The sequence below is a fragment of the Monomorium pharaonis genome, chromosome 11 (genome assembly GCF_013373865.1).
Source record: "Monomorium pharaonis isolate MP-MQ-018 chromosome 11, ASM1337386v2, whole genome shotgun sequence".
Lineage (NCBI taxonomy): Eukaryota > Metazoa > Arthropoda > Insecta > Hymenoptera > Formicidae > Monomorium > Monomorium pharaonis.
In genome coordinates this window covers 11,561,271-11,584,945 of record NC_050477.1, presented here as the reverse complement: position 1 = coordinate 11,584,945, position 23,675 = coordinate 11,561,271, and the positions used below count along the sequence as shown (strand labels likewise).

The 23,675-nt window shown below is 34.6% G+C and overlaps 1 protein-coding gene across 1 annotated transcript; it reads left to right on the top strand.

Moving 5' to 3' along the window:
• Positions 1–3,951: 3,951 nt before the first annotated feature.
• Positions 3,952–5,950, top strand: LOC105837334 (cytochrome P450 9e2). The gene has a single exon (XM_012682017.3). The coding sequence runs from the start codon at positions 4,273–4,275 to the stop codon at positions 5,824–5,826; it is 1,554 nt and encodes a 517-aa protein (XP_012537471.1). The 5' UTR covers positions 3,952–4,272; the 3' UTR covers positions 5,827–5,950.
• Positions 5,951–23,675: the final 17,725 nt, after the last annotated feature.

Sequence of the window (23,675 nt, the reverse complement as noted above, 5' to 3'; positions counted from 1 at the left end):
GAACACATATTAGAATAAACATTAATCTTAACTAATCGATGTAAATTTGTCATCCAGTCCATGATTTGATGTAAATTAACAGGCATGATATGGTGAGATCATTGTATAATTGAAATGTAAAACTTAATACAAATTTAGACTATTTGCATTACATATCAGTGCTGCGAGTTAGAAACGCATTTACCACTAAAACATAAAAATGTTATAATCGTTAACACTTTTTTCATTATTAATAGCAAGTAAAATATTTCCATTAAAGTTATAATAATACTGTCATAATAATATTAATTTCTTGAATCTTCTATCTCTTAATGTCGATACTATAATTAGTAAGTTATAAGAAAAGACAAGGATAAAACTACATAGTTGCAACTTTATCACGGTACTTTTTTAAACCACAATGAAAATGGAACTAATAACGACATCCTACTTATAGATTGTAACTTATTTTCTATTGGTTATGCTTACAGCGTTAATTGCCCTGCACTATTATCTCGACAACCAACTCGTCTTATAAAAAAACTATTAGTTGTGTACATAATAATAATATTAAGAAAATGTTTAACTTTTAACTCGAGTGTATTATCACATTTATCATTTTTGTATTAAACTTTTTATTTTTATATTAATCTACAATAATTTTTTATTTTTAGGTCCATTATTACTATTATAAATCATCCATATTTAGATCTCAAAATATCTTCAGAAAATACCTTTAAACTAGCTTTCAAATATCAATTAGAATTTGGTAATGTAGCAGCCGTATGTTTTGGTACAAAAGCAATAGTCGCACTGGCAAAGCCAGAAAATATTGAAATATTTTTTCAGTATTTTCTGAAAGTATTTTTGTACATACTAACAAAGAGAAATATGGGTAAAAAATTAAATTAACAATTAATTAAAATTTATATTGTGCTTTGTTTCATTATGTTATAAATAAAAATAGAAGTTTTATTCTGAAGCGAATGTGGTGTTCTGAAGCGCACTGATCTGTTACGTCAAAGATACTGGGTTCGATTCCGGTCAAAACTGTGTTGTATTTATTGTTGTATGCTTGTTTTCTTTTTCGATGAAATGACAAGTCATCAAAAGTATTGCATCCCTACAGATGTCTCTATCTTAGCCATTTCGAATCGGCGGCGACGTTAGAGTCCAGGGTCGCGGAGGTTAAAGCTCTATCTTGATTCGTCACCAGAGCTATCGCGCGCCTTCTCGTTTCCGCTGTGTTTGACCTTCTGTTTTCTCTCGCTTTGACCTTTTATTTCTCAATAGATAAAGAATAACGCATAAACAATATAGTCGTTGCGTTAAGGTAGTCAAATAATCACAATAGAATAATCATAGCATACACTGAAAGAAAAAATTAGTTGCAATAATCATAAGATTACTATAATTTATGATTATTTTTGGACCCAATTATATGTATTATAAAATTATATTCTTGACTATAATTATTTTACTATTCAATTATAGTCGCACATTTTTTTCTCAGTGTAACTGTCGCAATTCTTTATATACTTGACCATTTTGGATAAGCATTCGCTTCAAATGCTCACTAGTTTCTTATTTTTAAACTTCGAAGATTTTGTTGTCATCATCATCTTCGAGCTAAAGCTTCAGTGAATGAAATTACCTACTGATAATGCGTGTAGTGGCCCCCTCGTGTTTCCCGACCTTACGCACAACGACGGTGATTACACAGAACTTTTATCACTTCGGGTATTACCCGAGATGTTTACGAAAGAACCTGGTCATTGTTGCGTACACTTAAGCAACAACGTTTCCTTCATTATATCGGATTAATTCCTTTCTATTTTTGTCATATCTTGTTTTATTTTCACGTTGAATTTTTGCGATGTTCCCCTCGGCCTGTTGCCGCAATTCGTTTTGTCATTAAACAAAATGATGAGTTTATTTTTGAAGATTTCTCCAATATTTGGGTTATCATGCGAGGAAACACAACAGAATACGAAAAGACATCATTTCGATATAATTGAGTAGCATTTAGATGCACCACTCGGGGAAGGAGGAAAGCGGGCTTCAGGGCTGATAATTTAGTTAGCAGCAGTATCAATGTACGATGTAAACATTCGACCTGTCCATTTACTCTTGGAATTCCTGTTGTAATTAATTGATACTCATTGCCTTCCAAATCACAGTACTGCTTGAATTTTTAGATGTAACCACGAATCCGATACAGTTCATCTCGGATTATTTAAAATAAAAATTATCTTGTTGAACTCTCTAAATTTCTTAGAGTGAAAATACTGCCACACCAATTTTTCGAGTAATTTTTCACTCTTAAAGAGTGAAAATACTGTCACTGCCGCTCTTTAAGAGTGAAAAATCACTCGAAATTGAGTGAAAAATCACTCGAAAAATTGGAGTGGCAGTATTTTCACTCTAAGAAATTTAGATTAACTTTTGAAAGCATCGTAAAAAAAAAACCTATACCTGCCTAATTTCGTAATTTCGGAAAACGCACAACAACTTCAGTTTCTTGCTCCCACGATCAAATTGATACCATTCTCGATAATGTGTTTTAAAAACTTAACTCTTTCCTGCAAAAAGAAACAACTAATTATCAGTTAGACTCACTGTCGTCAAAACAGATTTCTTAATTTGTCGTCTTCGTTCTCCGAAAGCACAATCAGATCATCCAGAGTTATTTCTTTTTTAAATAAAGTCATTGAACATTGCGTTAATGAATTCCTGGAAGATCGATGGTAAATTACATAAATTGAAAGGCCCTCTCAAAAATTCATATTGGCCGTCGGAAACAACAAATAATGTGTATTTTATACTTTCTTCGTTTATACGCATGTATAGAAGAATCCATTTTTTAAATCGAGTGTACTAAAGAGTTTTGCAACCTTCGATTAACGGGAGCAGGTGACGACCTTTTTCATTGAATTATTTTTTATTGAATAGCCTACAATCTAGCAGTTCAAAGGAACCGTTTTTTTAAACAAATACAATAGGGCATGCAAAATCGAATTTAGAAGGTAATGAGTTAGAATGTAACATTTTGCCATTCGTCTATCTGCATTAACAATATATCTTTCTGTTTGTGACAAATACTTCGCCTTTCAATACACCGATTTGTTATCTTTTAGAATAATTGTTTTAATGTCAGTATCGATAGTCTTATTCGGCTCATAATTTTTTATTAATGTCACAACAGCCTGTCCGTGTTGAAGGACTATCTCCGTTGGCTATTGATTCACAAATCGCGCTAATCGTGATTGCACTGTACTTCACGTTAATCTCTATCATATCTAAAACGTTAGTACCTACAATGTTTATCGCAACACTCCGTCCGAAATAACTCGTATGAAAGTCGAATAAGAGTGGGCGTCGATTATGATTCACTTCTGAAACTTCCCTAAAGTAGTTATTTCGATTTAGATCCTATATCAAAAAATCGCATTCCTCGGAAATTAGGTGCGCCTATCTTTGATAGTATTCGTCATCATCCGCGCGTATCAATGAGATAGTGCTACCGGTATCAATAAGCGCCTAGATTCTTCGTATCGTGACGTCTTTTATGTACTTCATGCGAAAAACGTTTCACAACGCAAACGGTATTGCGTCTTGATTACATGTTCGTTGTTTCTTTTTTCTCAAACCTCAAATCAATATCTTACTTGACGCACACGCAGTTTGATTGTTCTCACTATGGCATCCAACTTACAAAATATTTCTCGAACTTTGTCCACTAAGCGATCCGCGCCTATCCCGGACAAGTTCCCAAGAATTATAGGGAAATTCCAAGATAATGAAGCAATAATTAAACATTGATTACACATTAGTAATGAAATATATTTAACATTTTTTTATATAAAGATAGAACGAACGATAGTGCCGCGTGTGTTTGGCATGTTGAAAAATATATCTTTAGGAAAAAGCACCGTCCTCTTAAAAAGCTAATCAAAGTGACGTAATTCGTGACGTTCGCATATACACACTTCGATTCATCGAACTTCATGACGTTTGCACCTACACATTTCCGATGTCACTCATAATACTACATTGTAGCGTACTGCAGCAGCCAGTCGCAGATTACCACGCATGGTGCACACGTCGCATCACCAGTTAATTTATTGAGTTAACTATTTCTGACAGAAGCTTCAATTAATCTACGGTTTTCTTTACTCATAACTAACAGTATTTCAACAATTAAACGTTAAAATTGATTTATTAAACTGAGACGAAAACTATTGATAATCATAATCGGCAACGTTTCCTGCTAATTTGGAGATTCTTGTCACGATGGAGCCGTTTACTCTGCTTCTGACTATAGTGGCTGCGAGTATTTGCTTGTACTATTTTGTGCTAGACAAGTTAACTTACTTCGAACGACTGAAGGTTCCGCATGTAAAACCAATTCCGTTGTTGGGCAACATGGCGCCTTTTGTCTTTAAACGTACAAGCCACGCGGATCTTTTACGAAAATTATACAATCTCTTCCCCAACGCAAGATACTTTGGCCTCTGCAATTTTTCCACGCCAACTTTTGTTATTCGTGATCCGGAGCTGATTTCAATGATTGCCATCAAGCAATTCGATCGTTTCTGCGATCGCCGTGGTTTCGTAAACGGAAATCTCGACCCGATAGCCAATAGAAATCTGTTTGACTTGAAAGGGAATCATTGGCGCGAGATGCGAAAGCTTCTTACCCCTAGCTTCACATCTAGCAAAATGAAGGTGATGTTTGGTCTTATGAGTCAGTGCGCTGAGAACTTTGCTAATTTTGTGGCAACGGAATCTGGAAAAGCCGGCAAGACGTATGATATGAAAGACGTAATTAGCAGATACGCCAACGACACGATAGCTACATGCGCCTTTGGTATCAGTGTCGATTCTTTTAAGCATCCAAACAACGAATTCTTCACGATTGGCAAAGAATCAACGAATTTTGGGGGAGCTTGGATAACCTTCACATATTTTATGTACAGAAGCTTTCCGTCAATTGCAAAACTTTTCAGGCTGAGAATGTTTGGATCAAAGGTAGAGAACTTTTTCACAGATGTCATCGCCAATACAGTGAAGACCAGGGATCATTTGAAAATTGTTCGTCCCGACATGATTCAATTGATGATGGAGACCAGGAACAAGAATAGCGGACCTGAGTTTGACATTAACGAGATGACCGCCCAGGCATTCGTTTTCTTTGCTGCCGGATTTTATTCTGTATCAACAGGCATGTGTTTCATGACGCACGAAATTGGTACCAATCCCGATGTTCAGAGCAAATTAAAAGAAGAAATCGACGACGTTCTTAGACAGACCAACGGCAAACCTACCTATGAGGCTATTAATGGCATGAAATATTTGGACGCTGTGGTAAGTGAAAGTCTCAGACTTTATCCGGTAGCACATCTTCTTGACAGAAAATGCATCAAAGAGACCGAATTGCCACCAGCGACTCCGAATGGCAAACCGATCACGATAAAACCTGGAGATTACATATGGTTTCCAAGTTATCCTCTCCACCGCGATCCAAAGTACTACTCGCAACCAGACAAGTTCGATCCAGAAAGATTCCTTAACGGTAGTGTGGATAACTCGGTCTATATGCCATTTGGTATCGGGCCTAGAATCTGCATAGGTAACAGATTCTCTATAATGGAAGCAAAAATCATGTTGTTCTATCTGTTATGGCGTTGCGATCTTGAACCCGATGTCAAAACCAGAATTCCTATGGTGTTGAAGAAAGCACTCGGCATGACAGCGGATGGAGGCTTCTGGTTGAAATTACGAGCAAGAAATTCGAAAGTTCCAGTTACACAGTGTTTATCGAACGGACACAAAGTTAAGGAATAGTGATGCAGCATACTCACAATTTACTTCAAACAGAAAATGTACTAATAATTGTTCTTTTAAATTGTAGCAGAAATTTAGCATTTTTTTAAATCAATCATCTACAAATATTAAGAATAAATATTAAGTAAAATGCAAGTTTCAAAAAGATTATATAAAACACACACACACATAAAATACATATATATGTTCTGCTACTTTTTGAAAGAATAGTATTTTTCATTAATTTATTAATTTTATTATTTAAATCATTATTTAAAATGTTTTTATTTAATATATTTAATAAATATTCTTATTTAATATATTTAATATATTTAATAAATATGTAAATGTATAGTAAATATATAATAATAGAAAGATATATAGTTTAAAATAAATATGAAAATTTTAATTAAAGAGAAATTTTTACATATGACGCTGCATTTAATAGGGTGCTACATGCGATTAGGTATATAATTTGCGTATATATTTAAGATCTAAAAAGTATGCCAATCAATGAATGCGCACTTTTGTTTAAAAAATATTTTTCGAAAAATTCGAGACTGAAGTCTCTGATGTCATAATTTAACATGTTGCGGGAAAGAATATTAAAAAATAATTTAAAATTTAATAGACATCCAGTGAATATTTTTGGAATGAATATTATTTTATATAATTATATCCTGAGTACGTTTAATTTTGCGTATAGATTTCTTATAAGCGGACATAGGGATATTCTCAATATATCTTTAAGGTGTCTTATGGATTTTTATGGATGTATCTTAGATGTTTGAAAATCCTTTGAGACACATCCAGTGGACCAACTTTTGCTATGTGGATGTCTTTATTTAAAAGTCTTTTTATTTTAACCTAAATGGTATATTTTAATGGAATGTAAAATTTCATCGCAAAATTAAAAAGATAACTTTACAAAATGAAAAAATTTAGTTGAAATGAAGAAATTTTTGGATGTAAAGAAACTTGGCGCTGCTAAAATTTCAAATATAATAAAACAGGTTATAATGTTTAAATTAAAGTCATTACTTATAAAATATTTTGATTGTTTTCCTTATTTTGGTTTAGCAGAATCAAATTTTTTTGCATAAAAAATTTCTTTATTTTAATTAAAATAAAAGATAAATAAAAAATAATTTTTTAAATTTAATTTTTAAAATTTTATGTTGTTATAAAATTTATGTTGTTATAAAAATTATTATAATCAATTTAATGAGATAATGATGATGCTAGCAATAACAAGCATTTATTTTCCTTTTTCTTCGCAAATTTTGTAAGATAATTTTGTTTTGTTAAAATTAGCATTAAAGTTTAATTAATTATATAAGCAAAATGTATATGTCAAAATTAAATAAAAATAAAAATAAAAATTTAATGATCGATTTTAATTTGCCTTTCTATAAAATATTTTTATTTCAACGTTATATAAAATGTAGATTAATTTAAAAAAATTTTTAACATATCAAGCAAATATTGTATAAAACTTTTATTTTGTATACATAAATATATATATACATATATATATATATATAAACAAAATTTAAAATATTTACTTAGTTTTTTAATCACGCCTCTATTACATATATTATGTTCATTTATACACATTACTATATTTAGAATAAATTGTTTTATAATTTTTGCTTTTAACCGAGGCTTTGACCGTTATAACCATGCGTATCTCCTCGTGAGATATTAGGCGCGAGTTTTAATGAAGTAACGTTCGCAGTTATAGGTTCGCGAGGACCACCCAATCGTGAATTATTAATCTCGATCGTTTGGACTCCGCACAGTATCGCGTGATTCTGTGACCGCGTGCATGCGCTCGCGTGGACGTGTTCAAATTGAATATTGACGTCAATATTCATATCCATGTCGTGTGAACTCGCGCGGAGGTCGCATATAACTATGAAAATCCCGCGCATAACTATCGTAATACGATATCTGGAAGTTTGGAATACCGCGTTTATTAATAATAATTTGCGAACGTATTTCAAATTCGAAACATCAATTGCAGGAGAAACAATACTCATTAAACCATATTTTATCGGTATACGTATTACTTTCAGTTTTACAACAGGTTCTCAATTTTTAATTATTCCCACGGTGTTTTGCTTGATAAATGTCCGTAGCTTTTCATCGATAGGTAGTTGTTCCTTTTTTTTTTTAAAGAAAACACGTCTGATAAATCATTTTAATTGACCGCTTGAATCGAACAATTCATAAAATGCAATGCAGAAAAGTGGAATATTTGAGGGAAAATATAGGAATGTAATTTTACTAGTCCGTTTTTAATTAAAGTATGCGAGAAAGAGAGAGGTGTCTGTGTAACGTGTCGCCGTGTAACAAACAGACAACCGGGGATATGAAACCTCAACGTGAATTGCCCGTCGTCGATGTTGTTCCGCGATCGCTTGCGATTATTGGTAAACAGCGTGCGATATTTAAGTTTGCCGGTGAAAGTGGACCGGCTCCATTTACAATTCGAGCATCGGCGTGCTTGCGAAAATTACAAATCCCACGAGATTAGTTGTATCCGCAATATGTGTTTTGGTACCTTCGTACTATATGTACAGATATATCGCGAATCAACGATACGAACTATCCATCGGACTGACAGGCGTAATATGGCGCCCGTTTCGCGTCACTTGCGTAATTTTCGCGGAAGGGGAAATGTTTTATAAAAGCGACCGAATTAATGGCATAATTAAGTAGGGAACGCAATCGGGTTGGCATCCGTCGGTGAAATATTTAAGTATTCCATTACGCTACGCAAGCTACGCACACGCGCAGGATGACGTTGCGTTTACTCGCGTATGTATACCGGCGCCCGATGGGCTTCTGATTGAAGCCCGGTTATCCGCGATAACTGCAATTAAAACACGGAAAAATGAGCAACGCGGCGGGAGCCGCATAAAGTGCACGCTCTCCCAGTAAAATTCTTTCCACTGAAAAATTGGACTCTGAGGAAACGACTCTTACTTAATTAGCATTCTGGTTTCGCTCGCAGTCTCTTGCTGATTTTCTTAATTAATTAAGCCTCCTGGCAAACGTCCTTATCATAGATTCCGCGTCGTCATTAGCGCGATACGTACTGGTAACCGCGTATATACGCGTGTAACGCGTGCGTAATCGATGAATAGATTTGCCGGCATCGTCGGCCGTCTGAGCTTTTCATACATATTCGATATGTCGTATGATGCGGCTGTCGAACGATAATTACGTCGCCACGTCGTGGCTTCATTATGACAATGTGTATCCGTCGTGTGTCAACCTTTCAGAACGTCCACCTTGCCCCTTCTCCTCCCCCCCCCCTCCCCTTTCTTCCCTCTCGACCAAACATAATTAAGACAAAATAATGTTTTGCTCGTAGTGCGTGAAAATTTCATGTTTCAGAACTCGGTGGCACACGCTCGTACATGCATAATTCGGCGCGCAGCCTAGGGCAAAACACTTTTTTCTAGCTGAGTATACAGTTTTTCCTCCGTTGTGCAGAAGGCACAACCGGATTTATGCCCGGCATTTCCGCATCGCGTTTTCGCGCGCTCCGTCGCGCTTTTAATTACAGGAGCGCGGTACGCCTCGCGACGAGACGGGAAGGCATTTTACGGAGAAGGGATAAAGGATTGCAACCCTTGCTTTGGCTAAGCGTGAAAAGAGAACCGCAAAAGTCCCTCGTAGTTACGCAGACAATTTAGTCCGGATAAAAGGTTTCTCCTGCATCGCAAAAATCGTCTATCTTGAATATTAAGTCCGTGGGATAAAATGTCTGACTTTCTCAAATTGAAAATATTGGCATCACTGTCTCGCTCATATTAGTTTTGCAGCATTATATTAATTTATCAATCACTTATTATTGTAGTTATTATTATAGTTACGTTGCACTCGTAAAACTTTTTAGTAGTCGCAACTCGATTATTTTGTTTTAGTTAACGTTACGTTAAAGTTTAAAACAAATATAAATTCCACTGTGAAATTTGTATAATTTTCTTTTAAATTCAAATTAAGTAGAAACGCTATTACAGCTGCTCGCAACATTAACGAAAAGTTTTTGAAGAAAACACTGTTAATAAAAATTAATGTTGATTTCGAAAATTCCGTATAAGAAAGTTATACGAGATTTATGTTGTTATGTCCAGTGTTTAAGAGAATTTTTATTTTACAGAGTTTAGAGTTTGGACGAGTCAGGAAAAGACAAAAATCTTTTTTTCATGAACACGCAATAAGAGCGCGTGTTATAAAACGAACGCATCTTTATCTTAGAAATGTGGGTTAACATTCAATAGGTTTATTCCCTTTCCGGAGTTGCGTGTTCGTAGATTTAAATTTTGAATTAAGAAACTCAATGCTTATAACTCGGGACTAGATTCCGAATCTTTGTTCGGAAAGAGGAGATAACTTAAAGATTTAAATTAATAGTGATTAATATTAAACATAAATGTTTATTCTTAAAACTAATAACAAAAGCAAATAATAAAAAATACATACAATTTAAATTACATTTGGAAAGTTAGATAAAGTTATTTTTACACAATTTATTACTTGAGAATTTATAATATTTAGTCACATTAAGATATGTTAATATATCTTTGTATACAAAAAAAATTATTATAAGAAGCAAATTATGATTTACGCACGCACGTAAATTAATTGTTTCACTTTTAGGGGTCTAAGCCCACCTATTCGAAGGGATCGTTAGCGCCTTAGCTGATTATCTGTTCAGATAATCCTCTATTGCTTCTGTATCTCCTTGTCTCCGTTTGAATTGTTTTAGTCCTAGTGGAGGATGCCATCTGTCACACTGTCTAATTGCTTCTAAAATACTGATTAATGTATCTGATTTCTCTTTTATTACCCATCATAAGATGGATGTGGGAACATGTTTGCAGACGAACCAAACGCGTTTCCATTGTGATTAAAAAGGTTTTTTGTTAACCCTGTATGTATTTTCGGCAAGAATTATATTAATTCCTGGTTAGTTTCATGCACTGAAAGAAAGAATCTTGTTAAATTAACTGGAATTGAACTAACGGTTCAGATTTCTAGTTGATCTTACCAGATTTCCAATTAATTCAACAAGAATTTTTATTAAATTAATTGGAAATCTGATAAGTTCAACTAGAATCCGAACCGTTAGTTCACATTCCAGTTAATTTAACCCAATTTTTTTCAGTGCGCTTTAGTGCTTAAATGTTTTTTTTTTTTTATTAGAGAAAGTGGAAGCTTAATTTTATGGCAGCAATTCAAGTGTTCTTGTTTAGAATCCTGTTATCCGTTTATACTCTGATTTTCTAGTTTAACTATATGTATATCGTTAAGGCTAAAATATTACTCATAGGTAATATTTTTAACAATTTTACTTCTATAAAAACTATTTTATGGCAAAAAATAAGAAAGGAATATAAATTCTCTAAACGTAACAATTATATCATTGTATATTAGTTATGTATAATTATTATTTATTAAATTCTTATATTAAGACTATATGTAATATATGTAATATGAGATGGACGTAATTGTGTGTAAAGAAATATGTAAATTATGTATTTACTCTATAAATTATGTGTTTAAAACACGTATTTGCGACATTAAAAACATGTTTTAAACAAAAAATTATGTTTTGTTCTTTAAAAGAAACATGTTTACTAACTCAGTGGCAAATATATTGAGTCGGAGAGAGCTGAGTAATATTAATACTGTCAATTAACTAGCAAAAATACAATATTTAACATACAAGAATATAATATTATCGCAAAAATTGCATTCATCTTGCAAAAGAAGATTCACGTTTAATAGTATAAAGTACGAAGAGGCCAAGGAGCAGTAAAATGTAAAAATAAATAAACATGAAATATCAACTTATAATTCGATAGAAAAATTTAGCGGGTTCAACGGTTGCAAGTAAAGCACAAGAGAGGCTCACGTTCCCTCAAAAGACTCCGAACAGAGAGGATCAATGTATTCTTTTTAGGCGTGAAAATTATACGAGATTACTCTGATAATTTTCTGATGAATGCCGCTGCAGTTCGTCGCAACCTGTCGCGTTCCGCACAGTTCGCTGGAAAGAGAAAAAGGAAGTTAGCAAGCGTATTCGCGATTTCCGGGGAGCTGCCCGCGGAATATTCATGACGCGGGACGACGGCGACGGCGTAATCCCGGAGCGTGAGAGCCCGGGTGTATCCTCGAAGACTCTACTATGCATATTCCGGAGACGTTACGGTATTAGTCAGAGTTACGGCTGTGTTCAGTACGGTGAGCGTGAAGGCGCGAGCGTGTTTATCCGCTTGTCTGCTACGGCGATAATTTCCGCGGCGGCGAGATCTCCGAAATTCTCCGCTTCGGCGCGGCGGGCCGACCGGCGCGCTAAGCAGCGCGTAATGAGATCGAAGCGGATCAGAACGCTGGTTTCCGCTCGGGAATGCTCGGGCGCGTACATCCTCGCCGCGGTATGGCGCGATAAAAAGCCCTCCCCCCAAGGGCGCTTACGACGAGGTGCTTTAAGGGGACGCGCAAAGTGAGTCGGTGGCCGTAAAAGTGCGGCGGTGGATGAAATCACAATCGTTTAATGAATTTGCGGGGGTCGCGCTGCGGAATTAGGGTCGGCGCCGTCTAACTGCGCTCGCATTAGCTCGTTACTCCCCCTTGACGAGGGTAAGAGAAGGGGGGGGGGAAAGAAAGAGGACTCGAGCTTTCGCTGTACCGCGGGGGTAGTCTCAAAGCGAGGAACGAGTGAGAGACCATTACGCCGAATTCGCCCCGGAATTTGCATATATAACGCACGGGGCGCGACGGGGAATCGGGGGTAGCCGCTGTGGGATGGGGGATAAGTGCTTGTCTTTGAGCGGCTCAAACCTTGGGATTATTCAATTAATGAATTCATTGAACTGGACCGAGGGCAGGACGCTCCGGCGGGATTCCCGGTGAGGATTTTACGGGTAATGTGCTTTGGCTTGCGCGATATTTACTGCGGATGGGAAAAGAAAATTAAATCCCTTTATTAGGAAGGTAAACGTGTGTACGCGTGTGCGTGCGCGGCTTCGAACGTAAGCAGCCTTCTCATGCTCTTTTCGTTATGCCTTCAAATATTTTGCAGTGCTTCATGCGGGGCGCTCTTTGTGATTTCCCAACTCTACCATTAAATTATCGATTTCATTATTTATTCACTTTGATGCCATTTTAATGGCAGAAAAATACACATTGTCGGTTAATAACATTAACAAGCGACGAATTGAGCATAATGTAAAAAATTCTAGTAACATAATGAATAAACCAGTCATTACACGCATAAAGAGAACCGTATACAAGTTAATTAGAAATAAATTATATAGTGTTATTATTAATTTATATTAATTAAATGAGGAATATGGAGTAAATATCATTTAATATATTCCTCAAAATGAGCTAATAATGAATTCGCATTACCGTTTAATCGAAGTTGTGGCAATTGACAAGTCGCGTAACGCATACACGCAAGAGGCTTTCTGCAATCGTTTGTCCAGCTTATTATTCCTGTAAATTATGAAAATTCGTTAATTGCTGCTGAATATTATTTATTTCGTAAGATCAAAGGTACAATGTATGATGAATGTCGCAAACAGGAGACCAAGGGCGCGCGGCAAATCACTCTCTACCCCCCGCGTCGTGCAATTTTAAATTAATTACTTGATATAATAATGTTATTATTATTTTTAAGCTAAAATTAGTAGGCAATCACAACCGTCTGTTATTTTTTAGGCAAACAGGACTCCGCGCGTGCAAAAATAATAAATATGCGTCAAAATATTACTGATCAAAAAAAAATATTGATTTTTGTTCAACTCGTATTTTAAGCTCACGAAGATAAATCTTACGCAAACTGCCGCGTGCACGTGGTTTTTTTTTCACCGAGAGCAACGATTGACAACCGGATATACATTTAATAATTCCTTTCAAACATCCGTTTCATTATATTCAAAGGTAAATTTTCGTGCGGCATTGCAATTAATTGATATATATGTGTATATAGAATATAATATCAATTATTTTTACAATTATTTTTTATTGTTACCGTCCAAATTTACGTCATCGACGACGCTTTCCGCGTTTTTCGCCACTATAGAGTCTTTAATTAATTTCGTACACGATTTTTTTGTGAACCGAATTGCAAATTATTTTCTCCCATAGAACGCACTCATTGATAAAACATCAGACGCGGAAATAATTAATAACAGGCGCTTTTGATCACGCCGAACAATGCGCGTTTATCGAGCGCATAAATGGAGCGCGATGGGCTGATAAGTTTCCTTTTTTTTTTTCCTTTTTTTTTCAAAATAGGATACACGTTACGTCAATAATGCGATATGTGCGAATTTGCCGGACGCGCGCGGCACATTTATGTACACGTCATGTAACGAGCCTATAAAAGCCGCGCACTCACCTCCGGCGAGTATCGCTGCATTAACCGAGGATCGTGCATGACGGCGCGCCGCGGCGCAGTGGACGTTCATTTCGGCGTGACCGCGCGATGTCGCGATAAAACTCGTTGTATCGAGAGACTTTCGTCCGGTAATTACGCGGAAGAACATTATCGTACTGAAATTGCCGCGGCGCGCGGCGGCTAAATATCGGCGGCGAAGGTTTACGCAATACGCCTCGTCGATTATGCACTTTGTCGCTAATCAGGGGGAAAAGGGCTTTGTCCGAACCGCGCGAGGCTGTCTATATAGTAACGAGTAAAATTCGATGTCGCGGTTTCCGTTCTCTTTTTTTTCTTCGCGTGAAGTTTTTTTCTCTTTTGTCACTTACATTATTACTGTGCTGTATTGATTCAGCAGGTGAAATGTACCGGCTGATCTCCGTTGTCAAATTAAAAGGATTTGTAATGAAATATTGTGACGGATATAAATCTTTACTGATATTAATTCAGCAGTCAATGGTAAAATGTGTTTGCATCGTAAAATTGAGAAGAACTCAAATATGTACAATACAATGATCGATTTAACTATATAAAACACGTGATATATTGCGCATTGTTTCACACCGCAAATCTGGGATTTGGATTGCAAACTGAGAATTGTTAATTAGCTAATTAGATAGAAGTAAGCAAAGCTTCGGATTACGAATCGCTAAATAAGCGAGTCTCAATTTTTTGCGATTCGTGATCCTCAATTCGCGTCATTGAAGATCAAGATTTTTCTTTATTGTAATTATCTATTGGTTTTGCCGATGGTTTACAATGTCCGAAAGAGTGATTTATTTACAAAAGAATTTGAATGTGTATTAATGAAATAATGAGATAACATCTTCTATTATGGAATAAACCACTAAAGACTGATCGAACTGATTTGAAACGAATGCATTGGTTGGGATCAAACCAGCGTAAGCTCTAAGTTCCAACTTTACACATATATTTAGATACGTTCTATTAAATTATTTAAATTATTTTTTAAATTTAAGATGTGTATGTAATTAGGCTATTTAAAAAAGTTATTAACATAAACATATAACACAAATAATTATCAAATCAAGTGTTGAGATTATATAAAAATTATTAATCTTATTATGTCTGTTACAATAATAAATTTGTGCTAGACACAGTTATGTATGACAAACCATAAAAAATAGAATTTGTAGACAAAAAGTTACGAAATTTTAATGTGAATGGAAAGTCCACATTCTATCTGAATCCAATCCGCGTCCGTAATATGTCGTGTGTCACTAAGAACGATTTAAATTATTCCTTTTTTTCTTTTTTCTAAGAAAATCTTTCGACAAATATAAATTTCTGCTAACCATATTAATTTAACAATGGGAAAATGTAATTATCTTTTTAGATGACAAATTAAGAAGACATAATATCTGTGTAGATTATATAAAACTAATTATCTGAGCTTAACGTACATTGTGGAAAAAGCTAATGATAACTCGTTATAAAACTAATATCCGTATATTTTTTAGAAATTATGTTTTACATATTATTTAAAATGTTTAATATAATAACTTATTTAACTATGTAAAATGTTTTGGATTATTGCTTTTTTCTATATTTGTAAGGAAATATTTCGACGAATATAAACTTTTGCAGATTATAATAATTTAAAATCATATTAATTAGTGGTAAAATGTACTATTTTTCTTTCAAAATGTTTTAGTTTTCTTCAACTTTATCATATTAAAAAGACTTGAAATATATAATAAAATAATTGATTTAGCTACATAAGATGTTTTTTTAGATCACCACATTTTTTCGTCTTTGTAAGAAAATATCGCGACAAATATAAACTTTTGCCGATTATATTTTTCTAGCAATCAACGAAAGATGTTAAGATGTCTGGTTTTTTCTTGTTTAACACTGTTTAAGCTTTTACTTTTGCATTAAACTTGACTTATTTTTAAACAAGATGATACATTCACATCTTTTTTACTCGCATCTTTAATTCAATTACAGTTGACACACACACACACACATGTTATTTTGTTATGTATTGATTTTTCTATATTTTCTATATTTTTTTATCGTAACGTAAGCCAAAGTTTTCATGTTTTTATGTTCAATATAATATAGTCTTTTCATTTCTTGTGACACCTTATAGAAATGTCATTGTAATTTATTGTAGATTTGATAGTTTTGAAAATAAAAATAAAGTATAAGATAAAATAAAGTCTGTAATATCGTATTATAAATTTGTTTATTTTTTAAAAATTAAATGAAGAAACGGGACAAGAGTTTAAATTTAAAATTTAAAAAGTTTTTTATTTAATACACAAGCATTTCATGAATCAGGAGTCTGTCAGAAATATATGAAATTTAATATTATAGAAAAATATTATAGAACATTATATTTCTATATGAATTTCCAAAAATAAATTAATAAAATTTGTCTAATCGACTGTCTGGCAAATTTTATTAATTTATTTTTATACTACTAGCGACAAAAACTTTTTATATTCTAAAAATAATTTTGCCATTTTCTTACTGTAAGTTAAACAATTCTTTATTCATACTAATAATAAAAGAATTTAAATGTAACTTTTTTGTATACGTCTATTTTCGATATACTTTGTTTTACATAATTTTTTAATATTTAAAATGTGTAATACAATAATCGAGTTAATTATGAGATGTTTTAGATTGTCGATTTTTCTTCTCTCCACCTTCATAAAGAATTGTGGTGAGTATAAATATCTGGTCATATTGATTTAATAGCCGACAAAAAATGTTTTAATCTTTTCTACGGCGGAATTAAAGAGACGTAATATCTGTTCAAAATCGCATGAAAATAATTATATGTGTAATGTTTGCGATAGACCATATATCATGTATACCGACTATATACTGTTCAAATTGTAAAAAATACAACAGTCGATTTAGTTACGTAAAACATTTTAGAATGCTGCATTTTCTTTTCCTTATCTTTGCGGGGAAATATCGCGACGGGATATAAACCTCTGCCGCACGGTAATATCGTAATTGCTTCGGAAAAATTGGCTTACTCGCCGAGAGGACAGATTACGTATACAGATACACGAACGACGACGACGACGACAACGACGGCGGAGAGGCGACGGTGTGCGGGACGGAAACGGAGAAACCAATTAGCATTTAGACGGGTTTCGCAAAAAACAGGAAGGATGAGAGTCCGGAAGGAATGGGATGGAAACCACGTCTCTCGTTCTCTTCCGCTCCCTTGCGTGGCGGTGTTAAAGCGGATCATCGAGAATCAGCGAGACGATCCAAAAGAAAATCTCCGGCAACCGCGCTCTCGCCGCGAAAACCGATGGTCTATAGTGGTTATCTCGCTGCTAGCTCCGCGATATAACGGCGAATTATCCGCGGGGAAACGAAATGAGAGAATCTCGATGAGCAGCCGACGACTCGACTCGCGAAATCAAAGGAGCGGCTACAGTCGTAGTCGGTCGGCCGTAATGGTAATCAATTGCATAGACAATTGAGTTTTTTGTCGCTCAGATATTTCGGCAGATTGCTTTGACTGCGATCGACAAGATCTTTTATTTTTAATATTTAGTGGAAAATTTGAAAAAAAAACAGTTTAATCGCTGTTGGGTTTTAATTTTTGTATTTCGCGTCGTTAAACATCTGGAATATTCAACATCGCGGAACACATTTCGGTTGCCTAATTTAAGTATTATTAGCGTACACATGTGTGACCAAACATGTTTTATATTAATGAGAATTTATTTGGAAAATTTACATTAAGCTTTTTGCGTTAATGAGAATTATCTGCTGCGAGGGAAGCGAAATTAAATAACTGGGATATAACTTTTTTGCCTTGCTGCAAGTAGAATAAAACTGGATTCGACGTTAAAATTAATTAATTAAACGAAATCAAGTGCTTTATGAAATTAATTAATCACAGCCATGACCGACGTACGCGATATTTCTTAGCTTTGTGTCGCGTGTTTATTTAATCAACAAATCCCGATTAGAATCTCGTTGAATTATTCGTAATGAATTAATAGCGCAACGCGCGCATAAAGTAAGCGTATCGCGTTAACCGATAATGATAGATCGATCCGTCCAAATGGTCTTTTTAAAATTGGCGAACAAATATTTCGGTGGTCCGGCCACTTAAATACGCGATACACTCGCAACAACGGAAGTCGCCGCAAAAAGGGATCTCTATTTAACACCTACCGCGCGCACAAACGATACAGCACGCAAAATGGTGTGTGTAAAGCGCATTAACTTCCCCGGATGCATATTCCCAGAACTATAAATTATAACAAAGTAATTTCTGCGCTGACCCCTCTCGCGATAGCGGAAGCGCCTTGGGAGCTAAATACTGGGTAATACGAATCTCGAATTCCGAGTGCGGATGCATGAAATGATTTGAATCGCGCGGCCGTCGCAGTTTACGGTTACTTACTTCGGCGCGGAGTTAACAATTCGGTACCAGGGATTACTCGCGCCTCGATTCGTGTTAAACGAAGAACAACGACGAAGAGATTCAGTTGCGTTGCGGGTTATTTTTCGTGTAAAGGAGAGTTGCATATCACTTAAATTATTTTGCACTTCCCATTTAGTATTGATTTGAAATAAACGTTGAAAATTGTAGCTTGTATCTTAGGTAATATTACTAATAATAATATTTAAACCTTTCGATAACATATTAATTTGTTATAAGTCTCTTATTATAAATATTTTTTTTGCAAGAGGCTATAAATGTTTAATTTAGAAAACCTGCCAATTCTAAAAATTGTTTCTGCGCAATTTATAAATCATATCGCTTTCGAAAGCATTGAATTTATTAATTAAAATAGTTAAAAATATAACAAAAACATTAAATAATTCTTATTTTTTAACTTCATAAGCTTTAAATCTAAAATACTTATTCTATTTACCTACATATCAAAATTTTTAAAAAAGGGATTATATATTTAATCATTAAAAATAATGATAATGACCAATAATGAAAAAAATGTCAAAATAAACCTGATTTAAATTTACTTTTGCAATTAACACATTTTTATTTATCTCAATTATTAGTTTTACTATTATATAGTTATTTATCACTTATCATATTATCATATTATATTAATATTGTTTATCGTAATTAAATTTGATGGTATAATTTAGGAAACTTAATAAATAGTATAAAAATATTGATTTAATCTTAATAATAATTACAAATATGTATACATTGTACAATAAATGTACAAATTTTCAAATCTTTTTTTATAAAAATATAAAAATTGAGTACAAAATTGCATAATTACATTATATTTGTAGTTCTATGAGATCTTTAAAAGTGTAGTTATCACAAAATAGGAAAGATAAAACTTGTTAAAAATTTTTATCTACATTATTCATTTCTCATTTATTTCATATTTTTATCACTACATGTTTATGTTAAGATAAGAATATAAAATAAGATTCAATGTAGAGTAGCGTATTCAGCAATTCTCCTCTACCTCAATTTTGTAGTTTATATCCAACGATTACAAAGAGATTTTGTTATTTCATTATTTTATATGCTGATATTTGTCAATGTGTCGGCAAAAAAATATTCTTTATCTGTGTAAATGCATTGTGTAAGTACAATATTTCGATTTATGAAATGAGAAGAATATCGCGACAAAGCGATTTAGCTGCGGATTATTTTCGCAATTTACCAATTTTATATCTCGGACACCATAATCACAACAAAAGAGATCTGTCGTTATATTATTCTATATTATATACACGTGAGTTTCGTTATTTTATCTATGTCGGGAAAAGAAGAAATATACATTAAACATTTTATATGAATAAATTGGCCATTAAAAAAATAATGAAAAATTGATTTTTGTCAAAATTGAGATATTAAGGGATTCAGAATCAAAAGTGTGTGATAAATACACAATTTTTTTTAATGTCGCAATTTCAACAAAAATTAACTTGTGTGGGTTTTCCAATAGCCGATTCAGATCGAGAAATTGTATACGTATAGCGAGTGCATATGTCAGAATATTATGAGATAGCCTAAACGAAAGCATATGGCGAACTTTTTGCAATCGTATTTACGATTTTCAGGAGGAGAGGAGGACGGCAATACGTGCTTTGCATTTACGTGCGGGGGAACAAGAAAATTATAGCGCTCGCGTAATATCGCGGCGTGCCCTACTTTCGCTGTAAATACAATGTTTTCGTAAAATGGCTGGCCGAAACGGTCCGGGGAACTACGTTTTTCGAGGTGCCGTACATTGCTATGTAAATGTAGCGGCAAAGCGTTTCCCCGACATTGTCAGACCGGTCGTAAATTCGCGAACAGACGGTGTCACGGCGCTCGCCCCACTTACCTCCCCCCGGATAATCGAAAATTTGCGAGGTACACATCGACCCCGCGTAAATTTCGTTTGATCGAGATGAATGGACTCCCTTGTTTTTTTAAAGAGTTATATGTATAGACAGAGATTGTTATTTTACAGAGGGTGGATGGAAAACCGTGTGATTTGTTTTATGGAACCTTTATTGCGCAGCAAAAATTGCATCTGACGAGAACGCGCGCGCGCGCGCAAAAAAAAAAAGGATAATGGATGAGATACAGTGGAGAGGAGAGATCCGTGAAAAGAGAGCGCGCGCGTTTCTCTCTAAAGATAAATATAATTTTCTCCCGCAGAATGCTTACAAATCAGTTTTCAAAGCACGGGGCGCTTATGAAAATATAAAATAATGCGCATATAATAGGACGCAAGCGTTTTAATATCCGACAATTTTTAATTATTACATCCAGCCACGCGCGTTTCGCGTCGCTTCCGGAATTGTGTAGGATCTTGCTAATTACAGTTGGAAGGGAGGGAGGCGAGGAAGAGGGCGCAGATTCCGAGATATTACGAGAACTCGGTGCTGTGAAAAATTGCACGGCTATACCCGCGCAACGGTAGGGTAAGTACATCTAAATCGCGGGCGCATTTCGCGGGACCGTTTCGGGTCGGGGTAATCGGATATGGGCGGCACAAACAATCGGGAATACCGACGACCTACGAAGGCATTTCGATATGCACGATTCAACACGCGGTCGCGGCCGCACTCGACCCGAATATTTAGTTAATAAGCGACGCCCAATTGAAACTAAAGTGCCCGGGGTACGAGTTGCTACGAGAGTACAATTATTCAGCATCCGGCACTAAAATACTGTAAGCCGTGTGCGCCCGTGTGCTATCGTACCTTTTCCCACTCGAACGAATCCGATTTCCGTTTGATCGGCTGCTCGAAATCTCGTTATTGGCGAGTCATTGAACGTAACTAAATACCAGAGAAAAAAAAGGGGGGAGGAGAAAGGGCGAAATAATTCTCATTAAAGGAATTCAATTTTATCATTCTTGCGCATACGAATGGCGCGCGTTGTTGAAGGCGAGCTCGGAAAGATATTTATTTATCTGAAAAATGCTGTAATCCATTATGTGGCGAAACAGATATCAACTGTTTAAAATGTATACGTACCTAATGACGACTGTGAGAAAGATCCGATACGGAATGATTAAAACTTGTTTCATTCATAAATTACTGGTATCAGTCACAATGCGATATTTACAGCTCTTTCTACCTTGATATATGTCTCGCCTTATTTTTGTGTCAGCTCGATTATTATTTTTATTTTTTTCCGGAGCGAATATACCCTGTCATAAAAAAAAAAAAAAAACGAGAGAAGATTTTTTAAGAGCAATCAGTTAAATTGTCTCTCTTTTTTTTCCTTTATATATGTACGTATGTCCATTACCGAATTTTTATATATTATGCAAAATTCTTCAAGTTGTATGCGAGTACGTTTTTCATTATTACACAATTAAATTTGTAACGTTAAATTATACCAAATTCGAATTATTTTTGATTAACGATTTTTGTAAGTGACTATTGTTGCTATTTTATATATCGTTAATTAAACTGATAATAAAAAAAATAAATATAATATGATAATTAAACTTAAGAAATGTAAATTTGACTTAAAATTTATTATTACTAGATACTAGTTAATTATACTAGGTGCACACACGCGTTAATATGAATTTAAAAAGAACTTTATTGAAAATTAATTTAATTATGCGATTAAATTAGCTTTAATGTAATTAACGGCCATATTAACATTAATATGCGCCTAGTAAATAATAAACTATATTTGAATCATTTAATCCTTCAGGTATTATGTGCAAAAGGAACTTTCCTAACATCATGGATACTCTCATCCGACTGCTTTTTTAACACGCATTTGTATTAAATTTTTTACATTTTAATCTAATATTTTCATTCAATATTTTAGTCTTTTAAACTTTATATCTTAATCTACAAAACACATATGTGTGTGCAAAACGCGTGATGTTGAACATGCTTACGCAATTGTGCCGATTATAGGTATGTACATTTATTATAATTTTTGATACATGCAACACATTGGATGAAATTAACAACAACAGCAATTATTATTTCTTGCCAATTATTGTATAGATTTATGGATTTTTAAAAATTGACTTTATTTAAACACTTTTCTATGATCAAAAAACAATTGAGAGCGACATTGGCATGCTGTCGGACTTAAGGCTGCCTTATACTACTGAAATCTTCTGGATTATGCTTTATAAACAGTCTATTGTATTTCATTACAGATCGCATTACTAAAATGAAGATAAATGACAACTGGCTCGTTCATTAATTTTATTTTAATTCCATTATTATGCGTTTTATTATAACTGTTCGTATGTGACAGACTTTTGGAGGATTCGTCTACATCTAATTGTTTATCAAACCAAAACAAGAGCGTAGGAAGGTGAGGGCGCGTTGCATACATCAAAATACTTGCGTGATGTAAACGAGAGTGCGGAACGAGCTCCCGTTATACCAGAATCATAATCATGGCCTTAATTAAAAGAGCATTAATTAAAAGCGTGCGCCGCCGAGCTTGCAATTAATAACGGTCCAATTTGTTCTCGTTATCCGACAACGCGCGGTCCAGCGACATTTACCGCTTTTACAGCGTCACGCTGAATACACGCAAATGTTACTCGAATCCCCTGTATTTTTCCCCCCTAAAACTTATAAAAATTCTTTTATGCGGAGAGATTTTCTCGCGTACTCTCCAATCGGCGGCAACCGTGCACCAAATACCGATTATTTAGAGTCGCGTGATAAATAATATTACGCGACGGCCGTCATTATTACACGTCGAAATCCACTTCGTTAAATTTCCGGGGCACCGAATGCAATTTAATGCACGAAAGAAACCGTTTTACGCACATCCGCGGAAACCGCATGTGTGTATTTGCCAAACTGGAAAGCCGGCGGATCCATCGATACTAGTGTAAAACTGGGCAGCCGTAGTATAATATTGACACAACATTAAAATGCGGGTTTCCATCGGCTATTGTTAACAATACAATAGCCGGTTTAT